This window comes from Rana temporaria, chromosome 5, assembly GCF_905171775.1.
Source record: "Rana temporaria chromosome 5, aRanTem1.1, whole genome shotgun sequence".
Classification (NCBI taxonomy): domain Eukaryota; kingdom Metazoa; phylum Chordata; class Amphibia; order Anura; family Ranidae; genus Rana; species Rana temporaria.
Window position 1 is genome coordinate 49915985 of NC_053493.1, and position 19849 is coordinate 49935833.

A 19849-nucleotide genomic window follows, 5' to 3' on the forward strand; every position below is an offset into this window, starting at 1 on the left:
GTTTAATTTAAATGAAGCGCGTCCCCGCGCCGTACGAACTGCGCATGCCCCATCCGTCAAAACTCCCAGGGTGCATTGCTCCAAATGACGTCGCAAGGACGTCATTGTTTTGGTCGTGAACGTAAGTGGCGTCCAGCCCCATTCACGGACGACGTACGCAAACGACGTAAAATTTTCAAAATTATACGCGGGAACGACGGCCATACTTAACATTGAGTACGCCACCAGATAGCAGCTTTAACTATACACCGGAAAAAGCCGAACGGAAACGACGTAAAAGAATGCGACGGCCGCTCGTACGTTTGTGGATTGTCGGAAAAAGCTAATTTGCATACTCAACGCGGATTATGACGTGAACGCCACCCAGCGACCGCCTTAAAATTGCATCTTGGATCCGACGGCGTACTAAGGCGTACGCCTGTCGAATCTAACACAGATGCCGTCGTATGTTGTTTGGTGGATACCAAAACAAAGATACGACGCGCAAAATTTTAAATTACGAGGCGTATCAACAGATACGCCGGCGTAATTTCTTTGAGGATCTGCCCCAAAGTGTTTTATGCATCCTTGGTATACAACTTATATTTCCAAAAAATAAACAAAATGTAAAGAGAAGACTTGATGGACCTACTTAGTCTTTTATGTTGCTACACTTATTTTGCTGGTTATACATTGTAAGATTTCTCTTAAAGAAATCAATGGATTCCCCCACCCATACTAAACAGCATGGGTGGAGGATTCTTCCCTGCTGATTATTGTATTTTGATAGCTTGAATTTGTGGCTGTCAGAATACCTGAACAGTGACTATATCCAGGGCTGTCTTAATGCATGGGGACCCCTGGGCACGGCCCAGGGGCCCAAGGTACATGGGGGCCCCATGAAAATCTTGCATTACATCATACTTGCAAACTGTCCCGGATTTGATGGGACAGTCACGGTTTTTATTAAGCTGTCCCGGGATGGCTTTTGTGAAGCTTCCTGGGAACCTGTACTGTGCCCGTATTGTGCCCTTCTCCCCCTGTACTGTGCCCTCCTGATTCCAGTATTGTGCCCTTCTCCCCCTGTACTGTGCCCTCCTGATTCCAGTATTGTGCCCTTCTGCCTTCTCCCCTGTACTGTGCCCTTTCTGTTTATTAGTCTCTCCCCTGATTGGCTGACTGAATTTGATTGACAGCCGTGGAAGTCAGTGGCGCAGCTGCTCTGTCCCAGCCAATCAGGAGGAGTGTACTGGATGGCTGACGGGATCGTGGACTTTGTTGGAGAGAGAAAGAGCTCAGGTAGGTAATGGGGGAGTTCTGGGGGGGGGGATGCATTAAGAATGCATTAAGATAAAAACCTCTTCTGCCTTTACAACTCCTTAAAACTGTTTTCTGCAGGCAGCCGCAATAGAAAAGGAGAGAGAAGAATACAAGCCTGAGCCTCCACCACCTTTCACATCCGTGGGAGTGGGTGGGACAGCCAGTGGGCAGATTCAGTTGGATGGCCAGTGGGCGGGCGCTAGGGAATGTTGGCGGTCAGGCCACGTCCTAAATCTGTGTAAGGTGCCCCAAAATTTTTGATGGCTTCCCTGGGCACAGCAGGGGGTCCAGTGCATCCCCGTTCACGGATTCAGGTTTGGTCTATATTTTTGCCTGCATTCAGACCTGAAACAGAGCCAAAGGCGCACAGAACCCTTTCTGCTGGGCACTCCACGCCTGCCCCGGAGATATGGGAACCAGCTACATTGAGAGTCGGTCACACTCTCCTGTCATGCGAATTGGATGCGGGGAAACCTACATCCAATTTCCATAAGTGTGAACCCAGCCTTAAGCTCCCCTTTTTACATATGTGTAATATGTTTACACTGCATTCTTCATTTCTCAACTATTTTAACCACTTCCTTACTGGGCACTTAAACCCCTTCCTAACCAGAGGACTTTTTGCGATTCGGCACTGCGTCGTTTTAACTGACAATTGCGCGGTCGTGCGACGTGGCTCCCAAACAAAATTAACGTCCTTTTTTCCCCACAAATAGAGCTTTCTTTTGGTGGTATTTGATCACCTCTGCGGTTTTTATTTTTTGTGCTATAAACAAAAATAGAGCGACAATTTTGAAAAAAAAAAAAATTTTTTTACTTGTTGCTATAATAAATAGCTCAATTTTTTTTTCACGTTTTTTTTTATCCTCAGTCTAGGCTAATACGTATTCTACATATTTTTAGTAAAAAAAAAAAAAAAAAAACGCAATAAGCGACTGGTTTGCGCAAAAGTTATAGCGCCTACAAAATAAGGGACAGAATTATTATTATTTTTATTTTTTTTTACTAGTAATGGCGGCGATCTGCGATTTTTATTGGGACTGCGACATTATGGCGGACACATCGGACACTTTTGACACATTTTTGGCGCCATTCACATTTATACTGCAATCAGTGCTATAAATATGCACTAATTACTGTATAAATGTGACTGGCAGGGAAGGGGTTAACACTAGGGGGTGAGGAAGGGGTTAAATGTGTACCCTAATATTAGTGTTCTAACTGTGGGGGATGGGGGGTGACTGGGGGGGGGGTGACCGATCTGTGTCTCTATGTACAAGAGACACAGATCCGTCTCCTCTCTCCCCTGACAGCACCGCTGTCTGTGAGAGCCGAGAATGAGAGATGATCTCATATGTAAACATATGAGATCATCTCTCATTGGCCGCACAGATCGCCTAGGAAACGGCCGCTCCGATTGGCCGTTCACGGCGATCTGTGACTGGCTGTGTCCAAGGGACACGGCCAGCACAGCAGTTCCCCGCTGCGCGCTCGGGAGCGCGCGCGGGGAACGTGCAAAGGGGCGGCCGTAAAAAGACGGCCTGTTAGAGATTGGGAGCCGCACTGAGGCACAAAGTCGTACGGCCGTCAGCAAGTGGTTAAAGCGTTACAAAACCCAAACGGATCCGGATCACTCAGGTGTGTATGGAGCCTAGTACCAAGGCTCAGTACAGCTCACAGAAGCCTAAGCAGCCCAATGGCCTTATTAGGTCAATGATGTCACAAGCATCCAAACCCCCCTTGTGTATGTGCAGCTGCAGGGTGTGCTGCATTTGATTGGACAGCAGTGGATGAGAGTAATAGACCAGCCTAAGTTTGGAGCAGACCTGGGCCCATCTCTGCTTGTTATCTGCAGATGTAATAGACAAGTAACATTACATAGCTCCCAACTGTCCCTGATTCGAGGGACTGTCCCTGATTTGGAACAAAGCCCCTCTGTCCCTCTTTCCTTTTAATTTGTCCCTCATTTTGGTCTGATATATATAGTTGTATATAAAATGCACTTTTAGGCCCGGATTCAAAAAGAATGGCGTAACTTTCGGCGGACGTAGCGCATCTCATATACGCTACGCCGCCGTAACTTAGAGAGGCGAGTACGTAATCAGAAAGAACTAGCGCCCAAAGTTACGGCGGCGTAGCGTAAATGGGCCGGCGTAGGCCCGCCTAATTCAAATTATCAAGGCAGTGGGCGTGTTGTATTACAATGAGCCGTGACCCCATGTAAATGAGGGGCCAAAGCGAATGGCGCATGCGCCGTCCGTGGACGTATCCCAGTCCGCATGCTCAAAATCACGTCAGCTAGAATGCCCAAGATACGCTAAACACTGCCTACGACGTAAACGTAACTTACGCACAGCCCTATTCACGTACGACTTACGTAAACGACGTAAATTTCGACGGTCGTTCCGACGTCCATACCTTAACATGACTTACCCCTGCTTTATGAGGGGTAAAGTTACGCCGGTCGGACGCCTTACGTAAACAGCGTATATTAATACCCCGGGCGCAAGTAGGTTCGTGAATCGGCGCATCTAGGTCATTTGCATATTTATAATGGGAACGCCGAATGCATCCAGCGTAACTATGCGCCCACGATACGCCGGCGTAGGCAAGTTACGTCGGACGGCTGAAGCCATGTTTTTGGACGTATCTCGCTTTGTGAATCCAAATCCTAATTTTCTGCATTTGTACATTTCAAAAGATAATATAAAGGAATAGTAGTGGTAAAAAAAAAAAAGCACTTGTGGGTTTAACTAATTCTTTTTTTTTTTTATAATCCTCCTTTAAGGGGGCGTGGCAGGGGGTGTGTCTTATGCCTGCATACTTTTGCTAATAGGCGTCCCTCGTTCCCATCTCAAAAAGTAGGGAGCTATGACATTACTCTGTATCTCTCTATCCTGCGTCCGAACAGTGTTATAAACATTGTATCAGACGGCCTGATTTTATGACAGCAGCAGCTTCTACAGCTGCTATATTTAGTCTGATGACACACAGGCGACTCTGCCGCTAGCGATCCTGCTGCTGGCAATTTGTCAAAATCAACAGTGGCAGGATCGCTAAGAGGCTGTCTGTTTTGTCCCTGTGGAATCGCTTTCTCTGTAGCCGAGGCAGAGAGATGTCCCTCCCGTCGCTAGCAATTGAGGTTTCAGCAATTCCATAGGGACAGACAGACAACCTTTTCAGTGATCCTACTTCTGGAGATTTGAAGCTGGTTGCATAATCTCTTATATATCAAGTCCATCATTTTGACTGCCAGAAATTGCTGGTAAGCACAAGGGGCTTGGGTAGCAGCAACGGGGCAGAAGGCCAGGGCATACTACATACATCCTGTGTACAGCAATTAAGGGGCAGATCCACAAAAGTATTACGCCGGCGTATCTCCTGATACGCCGCGTAATTTCAAATTTCCTGCGTCGTATCTTTGTTTTGTATCTTCAAAACAAGATACGACGGCATCTCGACTAAGACGTACGCCTGTCGGATCTAAGCTGCAATTTTTCGGTGGCCGCTAGGTGGCGTTTCCGTCGAATTCCGCATTGAGTATGCAAATTAGCTAGTTACGGCGATCCACGGACGTACGTCCGGCCGGCGCATTTTTTTACGTGGTTTGCGTTCGGCTTTTTCCGGCGTATAGTTAAAGCTGCTGTTATGAGGCGTACTCAATGTTAAGTATGGCCGTCCTTCCCGCATAGAAATTTGAATTCTTTACGTCGTTTGCATAAGTCGTTCGCGAATAGGGATTTGCATAGAATGATGTCATCGTCGGAAGCATTGGCTTGTTCCGGGTTAATTTCGAGCATGCGCACTGGGATACCCCCATGGACGGCGCATGCGCAGTTAAAAAAAGAACGTTGTTTACGTCAGGTCACGACGTATTTAAATAAAACACGCCCCCATCACAGCCATTTGAATTCCGCCGCCAAAGATACACTACGCCGCCGTAACTTACAGCGCGGATTCTTTGTGGATTAAAAAAAAAGTAAGTTATGGCTGCGTAGTGTATCTTAGATACGCTACGCCTGGCGCATAAATGCGCCGCTGTACGAGGATCTGCCCCTATATCTTTACTGGTGTGTGTACCACGCCCAGTGCCCACACAAAGGCTGAGTTCACCTTTAGAACATGTTACATATTTCACCTGTAATGAGGGTGATACAACAATTCTAGTGTATATGCCATAGTTTGTAGTTACTGTGGGGGCTATTTACTAAAGGCAAATCCACTTTGCACTACAAGTACAAGTTGCTGTAAATCTGAGGGGAAGATCTGAAACGAGGGGAAGCTCTGCTGATTTTATTATACTATCATGTGCAAGCTAAAATGCTGTTTTTTATTTTCCTTGCATGTCCCCCTCGGATCTACAGCGACTGCACTTTCAAGTGCAATTTCAGTGCAATTTTCAAGTGCACTTTTCACTTGTAGTTTGCACTTGTAGTGCAAAGTGGATTTGCCTTTCGTAAATAACCCCCGATACTTTTTGTGCAAGCCAATCATTATACACTTATTGGGATCTTTCTTTATCAAAGATACCGTATTTTCCGGCGTATAAGACGACCTTTTACACCTAAATTTCACAGCTAAAAAACGGGGGTCGTCTTATACGCCGGGTGAAGGGGCCGCCAGATGGATGTCAGTGCATCGGTAATACTGTATACATACAGTATGCAATGCACTCTGTTGATGAATACAGAGCCTGCTAAGCCTGCTCGGATTGGAGACAACCTCTGCCAATCCGAGCAGGACACATTACAGTGAGTCAGAGTGGCGCGGGCTGATGATGTCACAGCCTCTGCCAATCCGAGCAGGCTTTGTGTTCATTACTAGAAATACACCGCTTGCCGTGATTGGCTCAGCGCCGTTTGGCTCCAAATTCGATTGAGAAGAAGGAAATCTAATCAATAAGAAGCCTCAGAAGGGGGGTCGTCCTATACAGTGAGTATAGGCAAAAACTTAGGAAAAACAGTAGCATTAGGGGGTCGTCTTATACGTCCGGTCGTCTTAGGCCGCGTACACACTATCGGTCCATTCGATGAGAATGGTCTGATGGACCGTTTTCATCAGTCCAAACCGATCGTGTTAGTTAACCTTCAGTCAAAAAAATAGGAACTTGCTTTAAAATTTAACACCTAACCGATCGGTCAAAACCGATCGTTAGTACGCATGACCATCGGTTAAAAATCCACGCATGCTCAGAATCAAGTCGACGCATGCTTGGAAGCATTGAACTTCGTTTTTTTCAGCACGTCGTTGTGTTTTTACGTCACCGCGCTCTGACACGATCGGTTAATTAACCGATGGTGTGTAGGCGCGATGGACCATCAGTCAGCTTCATTGGATGGACTGATCGTGTGTACGAGGCTTTATACACTGGAAAATATGATATGTACCAGAATACATTTGTCCACAATTTATGAAGAAACCAGATTTTTTTATATATATATTTTTTTTTACTGGATATATTTTGTAGCAAAAAGTAATTTTGTACTAATTTGTTTATATCGCAAAAAAAGCAAACCCAGTGGTAATCAAATACCACCAAAATAAAGCTCTATTTGTGGGAAAAAAATTATATAAATGTTGTTTTGGTAAAGCATTATATGACCACGCAACTTAAAATGTAAGTGGCTAAAAACAGTGCGTCTATCATTTACAGATTCCTGTGAATAAATAAACTACAAGTACCACAGGGGCAGGCGCACTTGTAGTTTCAATGGGCTGCAGAGGCGCTGGCGAGCGCTAACGTCGTCCACTCACATGGCCTTTGCCTTTCAAACAGAAAGCCCATACAGAGGTACATGCTGAAAGCCGGAGGACATGTCTGTAGGAACCCACCTTGCACCCCCTGATCTACTGATCACAGGTGAAATGCTTTCCAGGCTCCTGCAGGAAAAAATAATAAATTCTCATTTTTTTATACAGCAAAAATATTTGCATTTATTATTTTTTATATAAAGGTGAACTTATCCTTTAGGCCGGGTTCACATATGTGCAAATTGGATGTGGTTTTCACTGCATCCAATTTGCATGACATGCGAGTGAGACCGGCTCTTAAAGTTTACACATGCCCGTGGCAGCCGCCGTGCGAGTTCCAAAAGGGTCCTGTGCGTTTTTGGGTCCAGATCAGGTACGAATTCCGGCAAAAATGTGGACCTGAATCGCACCTGAACCAGTGAACAGAAACGTACCGGATCCAGGGCTGGAAAACGCGTCCGCACATATTTAAACCTGGCCTTCAGGAATATGGTGTTACCATCCCACATCCATCCAGCCTGCTCATTAGAAAATGAAGGATCAGCACAACACAGATATGCGATTTCTTTGTATTTCTGGGTTATCATGTCATTCTCACATTGTGAAAAGGGGCATCACTTTAAAGTGGACTGAATATAGTCATCATTATCTAATGGCCTTCTTTTTATTGTTGCAGGTGTGCTCTTTCTGCAATATGGGGAGGACACCAAAAAGCTGCAGATGCCGAATGAAATAACCGGTGTAGACACCATACGTGCCCTGTTCGTAAGTGCCTTCCCTCAGCAGCTTACAATGAAGGTACTGGAGTCCCCCAGCACAGCCATATATATCAAAGACGACGGCAGAAATATCTATTACGAATTAAGTGATGTCAGGTGAGCAAAACACTTCACGTTGTTTTAAATTATGTGTATCGTTGTGTATGTGTATGTACACTCTATTGTCAAAAGTATTGGGACACCTGCCTTTACATGCACATGAACTTTAATGGCATTCCAGTCTTAGTCCGTAGGATTCAATATTGGGTTGGCCCAACCTTTGCAGCTATAAAAGCTTCAGCTCTTCTGGGAAGGTTGTCCACAAGGTTTAGGAGTGTGTCTATGGGAATGTTTGACCATTCTTCCAGAAGCGCATTTGTAAGGTCAGGCACTGATTTTGAACAAGAAGGCCTGGCTCACAGTCTCTGCTTTAATTCATCCCAAAGGTGTTCTATCGGGTTGAGGTCATGTCTCATGTGCAGGCCAGTCAAGTTCCTCCCCTCCCAATCTAGCTCATCCATGTCTTTATGGACCTTGCTTTGCGCACTGGTGCGCAGTCAAGTTGGAACAGGAAGGGGCCACCCCCAAACATTTCCCACAAAGTTGGGAGCATGAAATTGTCCAAAATGTCTTGGTATGCTGAAGTCTTAAGCCTCGTACACAGGACCGAGGAACTCGACGGGCGAAAAACATCGTTTTCCTCGTCGAGTTCCTTGTTAGGCTGTCGAGGAACTCGACAAAGCAAGTTTCTCCATTCCCGTCGAGGAAATAGAGAACTTGCTCTCTTTTTGGCTCGTCGAGTTTCTCAACATTTTTCTAGACGAAAATGTACACACGACCGGTTTTCTCGGCAAAAAAATATCTCCCAGCAAGTTTCTTGCTGGTTTTTGCCGAGAAACTCGGTCGTGTGTACGAGGCCTGAGGGATCTTTCACACGGCGGCCCGTTCAGGCCCGCCTGCCAGTTTTTTTTTTTTTTTTAGGCGGACCTGAAGGGGCGCTCTGTGCTCCTCTATGGGGCCGCGGATGTCAGCGGTGACATGCCCGCTGACATCCGACCCGCTCCGATCCGCCAAAGTGTGACGGAGGTCCGTGTTCTTTCGATCCCCCCATAGGGGAGAGCGGAGAAAAGACAGGGCGGTCCCTGCACAGTGTGCGGGGACCACCCTGTCATCCGCCGGCTCAGCGGGGATCAACGGAGCGATCCCCACTGAGCAAGCGGAGGTTCACGGGGCGGATCATTACTGATCCGCCCCGTGTGAAAGGGGCCTTAAGAGTTCTCTTCACTGGAACTAGAGGGGCCAAGCCCAACCCCTAAAAAACAACCCCACACCATAATCCCCCCTCCACCAAATGATTTGGACCAGTACACAAAGCAAGGTCCATAAAGACATGGATGAGTGAGTTTGGGGTGGAGGAACTTGACTGACCTGCACAGAGCCTTGACCCCGATAGAACATCTTTGGGATGAATTAGAGCAGAGACTGCGAGCCAGACCTTCTTGTCCAACATCAGTGCCTGACCTCACAAATGCGCTTCTGGAAGAATGGTCAAACATTCCCATAGACACACTCCTAAGCCTTGTGGATAGCCTTCCCAGGAGAGTTTAAGTTGTTATAGCTGCAAAGGGTGGGCCAACTCAATATTAAACTCTATGAACTAAGACTGGGATGCCACTAAAGTTCATGTGCATGTAAAGGCAGGTGTCCCAATACTTTTGACAATATAGTGTATCTATGTTATATTTTCCATGCAAATTCCTACTAGACTGAGAAAGTTTTTTCACTTTGTAATAGATAGCTTGCTCTTCCAAAGTGTTTTTTCTCTAAACTAGAATGTCCTGGGTAATCACCAGCACCAATGTGGAGGTGAGTTCTATAGCAGGGGGAAGTTGGGCCCAGGAAGGGTGAGAGCCTGATATCATTACATCCCTAGGCCGTATCACATCCCAGCATTCCTCCTGGTAGGAACAGCCTTTTCTTTCCAACTCACACTGACCCTCTGACTTTTAGAAAGGGAGTGGAGGGAACATTGTTTATAGTGAGTCAAGTGAACACAGTATTTTTTTTTTTCAAATGCCTGAAGCAATCCTTGAAGTGTATCATATCATTATGTTGCTGTAAAATTTTAAAAAGCCTGTTAGTCTTACTTCTCTTGGTAAACTTCAGAACATGCACTGTAAATGCTTCCTCCCCAGATTTATCGCGTTTCGGTTATTCCTCTACACGCGTTGGAGCATACACTGTCAACACTAGATCAGAATAAATGATGATTATTAATATTCCAGGCATTCACAGCCCTTGATACTAAGTCAGCCATCATGGAGGGTTGAGGCAATTTAAGTACTGCAGCAAAGACATTAATATTCTATAATCTCACCCCTAGGACTCATTCTGAGTACCTCATTATCATTATCATGTGAAATTACAGCATTACACCAGGGCACATGATTAAGATCGTGAGGCATGTGCAAATAATGTGAATTAACTCTAATGACCAATTTTGTATATATATATATATATTTTTTCATTATAACTTGTATTTCGTTGTTTGTTTAAACTTTTATTTTCTGATGCTTAAAGGGGTTTTGACCTGTAAACTATTCCTTACAGTGCACCTGTTGTCAGGCTATGGACAGTCACATATTTGCATACACTTAACAAACAGTAAATGAGCATTATAGCAAGCTCAGTTACCTCTGCAGCTGCAATCACTGTGAAGAAATTCATCCTCAAATTTCACAAAGAAGCACTGGAGTTGCTTATGTCAGGTTTTAGCATTTTGCACTTCCTCTATGTGTATTTTACTGAATAAAAGGATTGTAAACTGCTTTTAGAGGGGAGAAGTGTCTCTGCTTTCAATTTTGAGGATTAATTTCTCCACTGTTTCTGCAGCTACAGGTCAGTGAGGCATTGGTTTAAAGCTAAAATCTGATACAAATGATATGTATATTCTGCATTTTATGCAAATAATATAAATGAACTGTGTGTGTGTGTGTGTGTGTGTGTGTATATATATATATATATAGATATTATATATAGGTATATATATATATATATTGTGAGGGGTTAGCTCGGTAGCGGGGTGTGTGACCCCTTGGTTGGGTTCACCACACACTGAATTTATACAGACTGGCAGTCGAAGACGGTTGAAAACAAAGTTTCTGGTTTATTTTTCCATCTTGCTGGAAAACAATTGCAAGCATCCAAACAGCATAAACAAAATCAAACATAAAATAAATCCTAGCCACTCTGGGCGTCTACCTTCCACACAGGAACCTATCTATGAAGTCTAACTACTGCTGGGTAGACAGTGCTGGTCATACAGCACTAAACAATAGTCTATGAAGTCTAACTACTGCTGGGTAGACAGTGCTGGTCATACAGCACTAAACAATAGTCTTTTGATTTTTATCACACAGAAAAATCAATCCTCTTCTCACCTTCACACGAGGCTTTCTGGCACTGCTCTCCTACTCACACAGACTCAGGATGATGCCGCCAATTAGTGGTAATCCTCTGGGCTACTTTATAGAGGCCTTTAATTGCCTCACTCTGAACAGCTGGAGTCTTCCAACGGCCCTTAGCCTTCCTGGCCACATTTGTAGCTGACGCCCGATAACCATCTGTGTATCGTCTAAACAAGGCAGAAATGTATGTTCCGTCTGGGACAACACCCACAGATTTACCTGATTTCCTGTCACAATATATATATATATATATATATATATATATATATATATATATATATATAGTTTGTATAGTTTGACCTGTAAATAATTCCTCACAGTGCACTTGTGGCCAGGCTATGGACAGTCAAGTATTTGCATACACTTAACATGCATTAAATGAGCATTATGGCAAGCTCAGTGACCTCTGCAGCTGCAATCACTGTGAAGAAATTAGGACTAAACCTAAAACAATTGAGATGACTAAAATACAACTAAATCTAAAATGAAATTTTAGTGAAGTTACTACTATACGACTAAAATTAAATCGAAATTTGAAGTCAAAATTAACACCGATGACTGGTCTTGTACCTCCTACACTGTAGTTTTATCCAAGCAGTCTGTAGTAGGAGGACCTGCCGGGTTCTAAACCACAGTTCTGCTCAAGCTATGTGCAGGATAGTGGTGATGTCTCTGCTACTTTAGTAAGATGGGTTTGTAAGAAAATGTCATCATTAGTGGCTATTGTTGAATATATTTAAAGTGATTGTAAACGATCACCTTGTAAAACAACTCATTCAGTTTAAAATAGAAAGGCAAAACATTTTTATATAGATACATATGTAGCACTACCCCCGAAGGAGCTGCTGGTTTGTTTTGGGTGGCATGTTACCTCATGTCTCCTCCGTCGTCTAAGGGTGTATGGTGTTTCTGTGCTCTTTATTACCCAGCCGGGTAAAAACAATAAAACTTGTGGTGATAGAACAGTTGAAGTAAAAGGAGAAATAGCAGATTCAGGCATACAATAGGGAAACAGTCCTGCTTCCAACAACACTTAGGCCCCTTTCACACTGGGGCGGGAGCCGCGGTGGCGGTATAGCGGCGGAAAAAATTGCGGCACTATACCGTCGTAATTGCTGCGGGATTCGGCCGCTAGCGGTGCGGTATTAACCCCCCGCTAGCGGCCGATAAAGGGTTAATACCGCCCGCAATGCACCTCTGCAGAGGCGCATTGCGGGCGGTATTCCCACGGTTTCCCATTGTTTTAAATGGGAAGGAGCGGTATACATACCGCTCCTCTCACCGCTCCAAAGATGCTGCTTGCAGGAGATTTTTTTCTCTCCTGCCAGCGCATCGCCTCAGTGTGAAAGCCATCCGGCTTTCACATTGAGGTTGCTGGGCAGTAGTTTTTCAGGCGGTATAGCAGCGCTATTTTTAGGTCTTTAGCTGTACCGTGTGAAAAACTCCTCAGTGTGAAAGGGGTCTTAGTCTTCTTCGCCACTCCAGCCGGAGTGGGTATAGCGTACCTGGACAGGTCTCTCTCACTGACCTGGCAGCCAGAGTATCACTCGGAACTTAGAGGAAAAGTCTCTGCCACAGACCCGGAGCAGAGGTAATCCCCCTAATAGACTTTGGCCTGTATCTCCTTCAGGTAGTTTGCAGGTTACCGACTGATAGGTGACCAATGTCCAGCCTTTCAGTAACCGGTTACCTTGATCCCCGGTGGATTGTCGAGACCCTATTGGATTGCCAGCCTCTCTTGGCTGTCCCCCTCCATGCTGCTCCATGTCCCCCTCTCTTCTCTGTGTCCCCCTCCATGCATCTGTCCCCCTCTCTTCTCCCCCTCCATGCATCTGTCCCCATCTCTTCTCCCCCTCCGTGCTGCTGTCCCCCTCGATATCTCAGGATGGAGAGCAGAGGTAGGAGCCAGTAAACCTGGCTCCTTCGTTTTCTAAATGGACAGAGTCAGTGATCACTGACTCTGTCCATTCACATAACTGAAACATCGTAACCTTGTGTGATTACGATGTCTCAGTTAATGAATGAAGAGGAGTCGCTGTCTTCTCTCCATTCATTTTCAGTGCAGCGGAGGCTACTGAGAAAGGGACTGGGGAATATGTGTCCCTAGTCCCTTTCCCTGTCTCAAAGGGGAGATGCCAGAGGTCTGTTAAGACCCCTGATATCTTACCATAGCCCCCCAACAGGGCTGATAAAAAAATAATAATAATATTCTCAATAAATAATAAAAAAAAATTAAAATAATAATAATTTAAAAAAAAACACACTGACACTGTCCCCACATCACCCCCCACCCCCCTTAAAAAATAAAGCATTGTAAAACTAAAAATAAATAAATTGTAAAAAAAATAAAAAATACTGACACATGTGCCACTGTCACATGAGATTAAATAAAAGTATCGGTAATCTGTATCGGCGAGTACTTGAAAAAAATTATTGGTATTTGTACTCAGTCTTAAAAAAGTGGTATCGGGACAACCCTAAGTGTTACTAAACCCAGGACCCTGCATTCACTATATCTGATCTCCCACAGTACACAGAACATGGAAATGCAATAGTTTTAGTAAATATAAACTTCTAAATACCTTTGCTCGTCAGCAGTCTTGTGACTTCTATCAGTGTCTGGTTAAAGCTTCTAGGAGGAGTTTTTATTCTCCTCTGACTGTCCTATAAGGCTGCAGGACCTCTGACCCTCTGTCTGGACAGTGCTAATTGGCCCTGTGCTGATCACATGCACTCTCTAAAGAAAAAAAAAAACTCTCTAGCAATACACACCAAACTGAACATGTGCAGAGTAACTCCAATGTACTATAAGGATGTGAATTGGGGACTGTGGAAGAAGGGGAGGATAAGCCTTTTTACACAATGCAGAGGATTAACCCCTTAGGCCGAGTACTCACGAGCAAACATGTCCGATGAAACCGGTCCGCGGACCGTTTTCATCGGACATGTCTGCCTGGGGATTGCCCGGGGACTTCTGTTCGATGGCTGTACACACCATCGAACAGAGGTCCGCGCATAAACAATACGCGGGGCGTGTCCACGGTGTCGCCGCGTCGATGACGCGGTGTCGCCACGACAATGACGCGGCGACGTGGGCGGCCTGCCTTTAAAATGCTTCCACGCATGCGTCGAAGTCATTCGACGCATGCGAGGGATGGCGGGCGGCAGGACATGTACGGTAGGTCTGTACAGACGACCGTACATGTCCGGGGGGACAGGTTTCCAGCGGACTGTTTTAAAGCAAGTCCTGGAAACAGTTGTCCGCTGGAAACCTGTCCGATCCGCCCGAAAATGGTCCGCTCGGGCCAACACACGGCCAAACATGTCTGCTGAAACTGGTCCGCGGACCAGTTTCAGCAGACATGTTTGGTCGTGAGTACGGGGCCTTAGGTTCCACAGTGAGTATAACAAGCATGCTTTACTGCATATACAGACTGATTTTACTGTTGTGGGTTTAGTAACACTTTAATGCTCCATTCACACCTTTTGCTTCTGGGACTTACATTAAAAAGACACACAGAGAAGACGTGTTTTGCTGTGCGTTTCGCAAAACCCGATGCAAGCTCTCATTGTGGTTGCGGTGCCATTAATTGTTAATGGCACCCCAAGTGCGGGTAGTAGGCGTGCTTTTGCCGTGCAACAAACGCGCTACAAACAAAAACAGAAGTGCAGTGAAAAAAAAAGGTGTCTCTGTTCCTGCTGGGGAGATTCTCTTTCACTTCCTGTAGAAGTTACCCAGGCAGGATGGGGCAGGAAAAAAAAGAAATAGATCAGACTGAATTTCAAACCCTTCTCAACTTTGGGAATGAAGATTGGGCAGACTTCAACTTTAAGTTGAGGTTCTGGGCAAAATAAATAATGGAAGACAAATTAAAAAAACTTTGGAGATTGGAACCTTAAAGTTGTTCTCCTTCTCCTGTATAGTGCATTGCCCTGCGTTGGTATGCAGAAAGTGAGTCTTCAATCACATACTTTCATTTGCATAATAAGTTTGGATAATTACAGCGGTGGCTGTGCGCTCCCTGTAGATTTTACACCGTTGTCCTCAGAATCCATGCAACTATTAGCGGAACGCACTGATTTACATTCCCATCTGTGTCTTTGACCCATAAAGTGCAGGTCTGACAGGCTTATGTGAAATTACCAGCCTGGTGAGTCCCATATAACCTTTTCTAGAATTCATCATAGGAGGTCTTGTGACTTTACTTCTTGATCCTGCCTGCTGCAGAGCTGAACCTCTCGTAGCTCTTAAATCTCTTTATAAATGTCTTTCTGCACATGATAAAAAGTCAGGCCATATAAGTGAGATCTCATTTTCAGAGGTAGGCCCCCGTATTACACAAACCGCACGGCTTCACCCTGAAGTGCCCACTGTAATGGAAAAGTGTGTATTCTGGTTTTTCTATGGGATTAATATTCAGTATATGAATGATTTCTTTTGACATGCCGTTATTTATATGTAGCGCTACCCTCGGAGGAGCCCCAGGAACAGTCTCAGCCCCTCTGGCACGCCTGGTGAGAATGTTAGTGCAACAGCAGTAATGAAAGACACACGTAATAAAACACAAAAATTGTCTTTACTGTGAAGTATCTTTGAAGTATTAACAAACAGTAGCAGTATATCTGAACAGTAGGCAAGTATATCCAGGGCCGCATTCCAAGCAAGGCCAACAAGGCCAGGCCTCGGGGCGGCAGTGGGTGCAGGGGCGGCACTGCGGCTCAGAATAGAGGACACTTTTACTTACATATCGGGAGTTCCCCCCTGTCATGCGGATGGTGAGAGGAGAAAAAACAGAGGGAAGAGGAGGTGAGATAGTTCTTGGCAGCAGCAAACCCCCTCCCGGTTCTCAATGTCATTTTGTCATTTTCGGCAGCAGCACCACCCAATGCTCAATGTCATTTTTGGCAGCAACACCCCCCCCCCCCCCCGCTTCTCAGTGTCCTGCTGAAAAAGTCCCCCGGTGGATAATGTCCCCCCTGTACTGCGCAGGCGGCATTGAAGGACCTGGCCTTGGGGCGGCAAAGGGAATAAATCCGGGTCTGAGTATATCTCAAGAAAATTAACTGTATAGTAGGGTTGTCCCGATACCACTTTTTTAAGACCAATACGATAAGTACCGATACTTTTTTCAAGTACTCGCCGATACCGATTACCGATACTGTTTTTAAGCTCATGGGACAGTGGCACACAAGTCAGTTTTTTTTTTTTTTTTACAATTTTTTAATTTATTTTTTGTTTTGTTTTTTACAATGTTTTATTTTTTAAGGGGGGGGGGGCAGTGTCAGTGAGTTTTTTTATTTATTTTTTTATAATTTTTTTTACAATACATTTTTTTTACAATACATTTTTTTATTATTTATTGCAATTCTTTTCTTTTTTTATCAGCCCTTTTATAGACCCCTTACATCTCCCCTTTGAGACAGGGAAAGGGACTAGGGACCCAGATTCCCCAGTCCCTTTCTCAGCAGCCTCAGCTGTGCTGAAAATGAATGGAGAGAAGACAGAGGCTCCTCTCCATTCATAAACTGAAACATTGTAAACACAGTTTACAATGTTTCAGTTATGTGAATGGTCAGAGTCAGTGATCACTGACTCTGTACATTCAGAAAAGGTAGGAGCCAGATTTACCGGCTCCTACCTTAGCTCTCCATCCTGACAGATCGAGGATTTGGAGGCGGGAGGAGAAGAGAGGGGGACAGCAGCACGGAGGGGGAGAAGAGAGGAGGACAGCAGCATGAAGGGGGACACAGAGGAGAAGAGAGGGGGACATGGAGCAGCATGGAGGGGGAGAAGAAAGGAGGACAGCAGCACGGAGGAGAAGAGAGGGGGACACGGAGGAGAAGAGAGGGGACACACGGAGGAGAAGAGAGGGGGTCAGCAGCATAAAGCATAAAGGGGGACACGGAGCAGAAGAGAGGGGGACATGGATCAGGTATTACTAGTCCGGTATCGTGACAACCCTACTGTATAGTAATGACTGAGGATCATGAGCAATAAACTCAATGGTACCATCAGGCTGAATTCAGGGGATTCTTCAACAGCGAATAACCCAGAGAGCAGAGACAAAACTCTTTATCAATGAAAGATCACAAATTGGCAAACACTATGATGGATTGGTCACCTCACCACCATACTTAACCTCTTCCTGCCCACGTTATAGCTGAAAGACAACTACAGCCTGGCCTAAATTGCTAGGAGAGCATCCATGTACGTCCTCCCGTGCATGAGCTGCCTGCGCGCCCCCTGCGGGGCGTGCGCGACTCGCTCTGTGATCAGCGAGTCAATGAGACTCAGCTGATCACAGCTCAAAGTATGAGGCCGATCCCGGCCCCTTACCACGTGATCAGCTGTCAGCCAATGACAGTTGATCATGTAATGTAAACAGAGTCGGTAACCACTTCAGCCCCGGACCATTTGGCTGCCTTTTGCGATTCGGCACTGCATCACTCTAACGGACAATTGCGCGGTAGTGCGATGTGGCTCCCAAACAAAAATTACGTCCTTTTTTTCCCACAAATAGAGCTTTCTTTTGGTGGTATTTGATCACCTCTGCGGTTTTTATTTTTTGTGCTATAAACAAAAATAGAGCGACAATTTTGAAAATAATTCTATATTTTTTACTTTTTGCTATAATAAATATCCCCCAAAAATATATAAAAAAACGATTTTTTTCCTCAGTTTAGGTCGATACGTATTCTTCTACATATTTTTGGTAAACAAAAATCGCAATAAGCGTATATTGATTAGTTTGCGCAAAAGTTATAGCATCTACAATATAGGGGATAGTTTTATGGCATTTTTATTAATATTATTTTTTTTTACTAGTAATGGCGGCGATCAGAGATTTTTATTGTGACTGCGACATTATCACAGAACATATCGGACACGTTTGACGCTATTTTGGGACCATTCACATTTATACAGCGATCAAGTGCTATAAAAATGCACGGATTATTGTATAAATGTGACTGGCAGTGAAAGGGTTAACCACTAGGGGGCAGGGAAGGGGTTCAGTGTGTCCTAGGGAGTAGAAAATATGTCACCAGCGCCAAGGAAATGTTAAATAAATAGTAATTCTGTCTGCTGCAATCAGAAAATAAAGCATGCAGCCTGGTGGGTTGGATGCTGTACCTGAAAAATGTGAATATGTGGATCGTGCTGACTTACAAAAAATATGTATATATACCACTTGCTTTTCCCTTATTATGCCAGAAAAATATATAAAATAAAATTAATTAATTAACTTACCAAATATTATGAGCTAGTTGCTCTATATATATATGCCTGCTATTCAAGTGTTACTATGAAAATATACATTCCATAAGTGTTTTAAATAAAGTGCATGTATACATTCCATAAGTGCATGTGCCAAGAATGCAAAGTGCATGTGCCAAATAATATGAATGCAATGTCCTAGGGAGTAATTCTAACTGTGTTAGGAGGCGTGGCTACAAGTGACACGTCACTGATCACTGCTCCCGAGCAGTGTCACTAGGCAGAATGGGGAGATGCTTGTTTACACTTGCCTCTCCCCGTTCTGCAGCTCTGTGACCCGATCGAGGGACACCTGCGGACATCGAATCCGCGGGTCCCACGGACACGGTCACAAAGCTCGTGGCAGGGGCGCACAAGGGCCCGCACGGCGGGAATTTCAAAGTGATGTATATATACGTCACTTTGCCCAGCCGTGCCATTCTGCCGACTTATAAGTTTGTGAGCTGGTCTTTAATCCGCTTTTTTTTCCCCCTTACACTAACAGCGTGAGAAGAAGAAAAAAGCAGAATACTGTCTGCTAGTAAACAGGACAACGGTCCTGCACACTCCAGACCCACTGCTGCTAAGCAGTGCCCACCAGTGCCACCTACCAGTGCCCTCTACCAGTGCATATGAGCACTGCTAAAGCGGAGCTCCACCCTAAAGTGGAACTCCCGCTGATTGGAACCCTCCCCCCCTCCGGTGTCACATTTGACACCTTTCAGGGGGGTGCAGATACCTGTCTAAAGACCGGTATTTGCACCCACTTCTGGCCACACAGTTTCGGGTTTACTGCGGGCAGAACGTCACCCCTCCGTCCTCCCCCCGTTGTGCTCTGGGAACACTCGGCTCCCAGAGCACAGAGGCAGCCAATCAGCGGCGCATCGCAACTCGCGCATGCACCGTAGGGAACCGGGTAGAGAAGCCGGAGCGCTTCACTTCCTGGTTCCCTCACTAAGGATGGCGGGGGGAGCAGCAGAGTGACGTGCGATCGCTCGTCCTCTGCTGCGGACGGCGCTGGACTCCAGGACAGGTAAGTGTCCTAATATTAATAGTCAGCATCTGCAGTATTTGTAGCTGCTGGCTTTTAATATTTTTTTTTCGTGGCACATCCGCTTAACCACTTAAACCCCGGACCAATATGCAGCCTAAAGACCCAAGGTGTTTTTACAGTTCGGGACTGCGTCGCTTTAACAGACAATTGCGCGGTCGTGCGACGTGGCTCCCAAACAAAATTGGCGTCCTTTTTTCCCCACAAATAGAGCTTTCTTTTGGTGGTATTTGATCACATCTGCGGTTTTTAGTTTTTGCGCTATAAA

The 19849-nt window shown here is 45.2% G+C and overlaps 1 protein-coding gene across 7 annotated transcripts in view; it reads left to right on the forward strand.

Moving 5' to 3' along the window:
* KIAA1217 (KIAA1217 ortholog) overlaps nucleotides 1-19849 on the forward strand; it is a 440691-nt gene that overhangs the window by 258946 nt on the left and 161896 nt on the right. For all 7 annotated transcript variants that reach the window (XM_040352526.1, XM_040352520.1, XM_040352516.1 and 4 more), the window contains one exon: nucleotides 7727-7925. In XM_040352526.1, the coding sequence (XP_040208460.1) occupies nucleotides 7727-7925 (199 nt within the window). The remainder of the gene's footprint in view (nucleotides 1-7726; nucleotides 7926-19849) is intronic.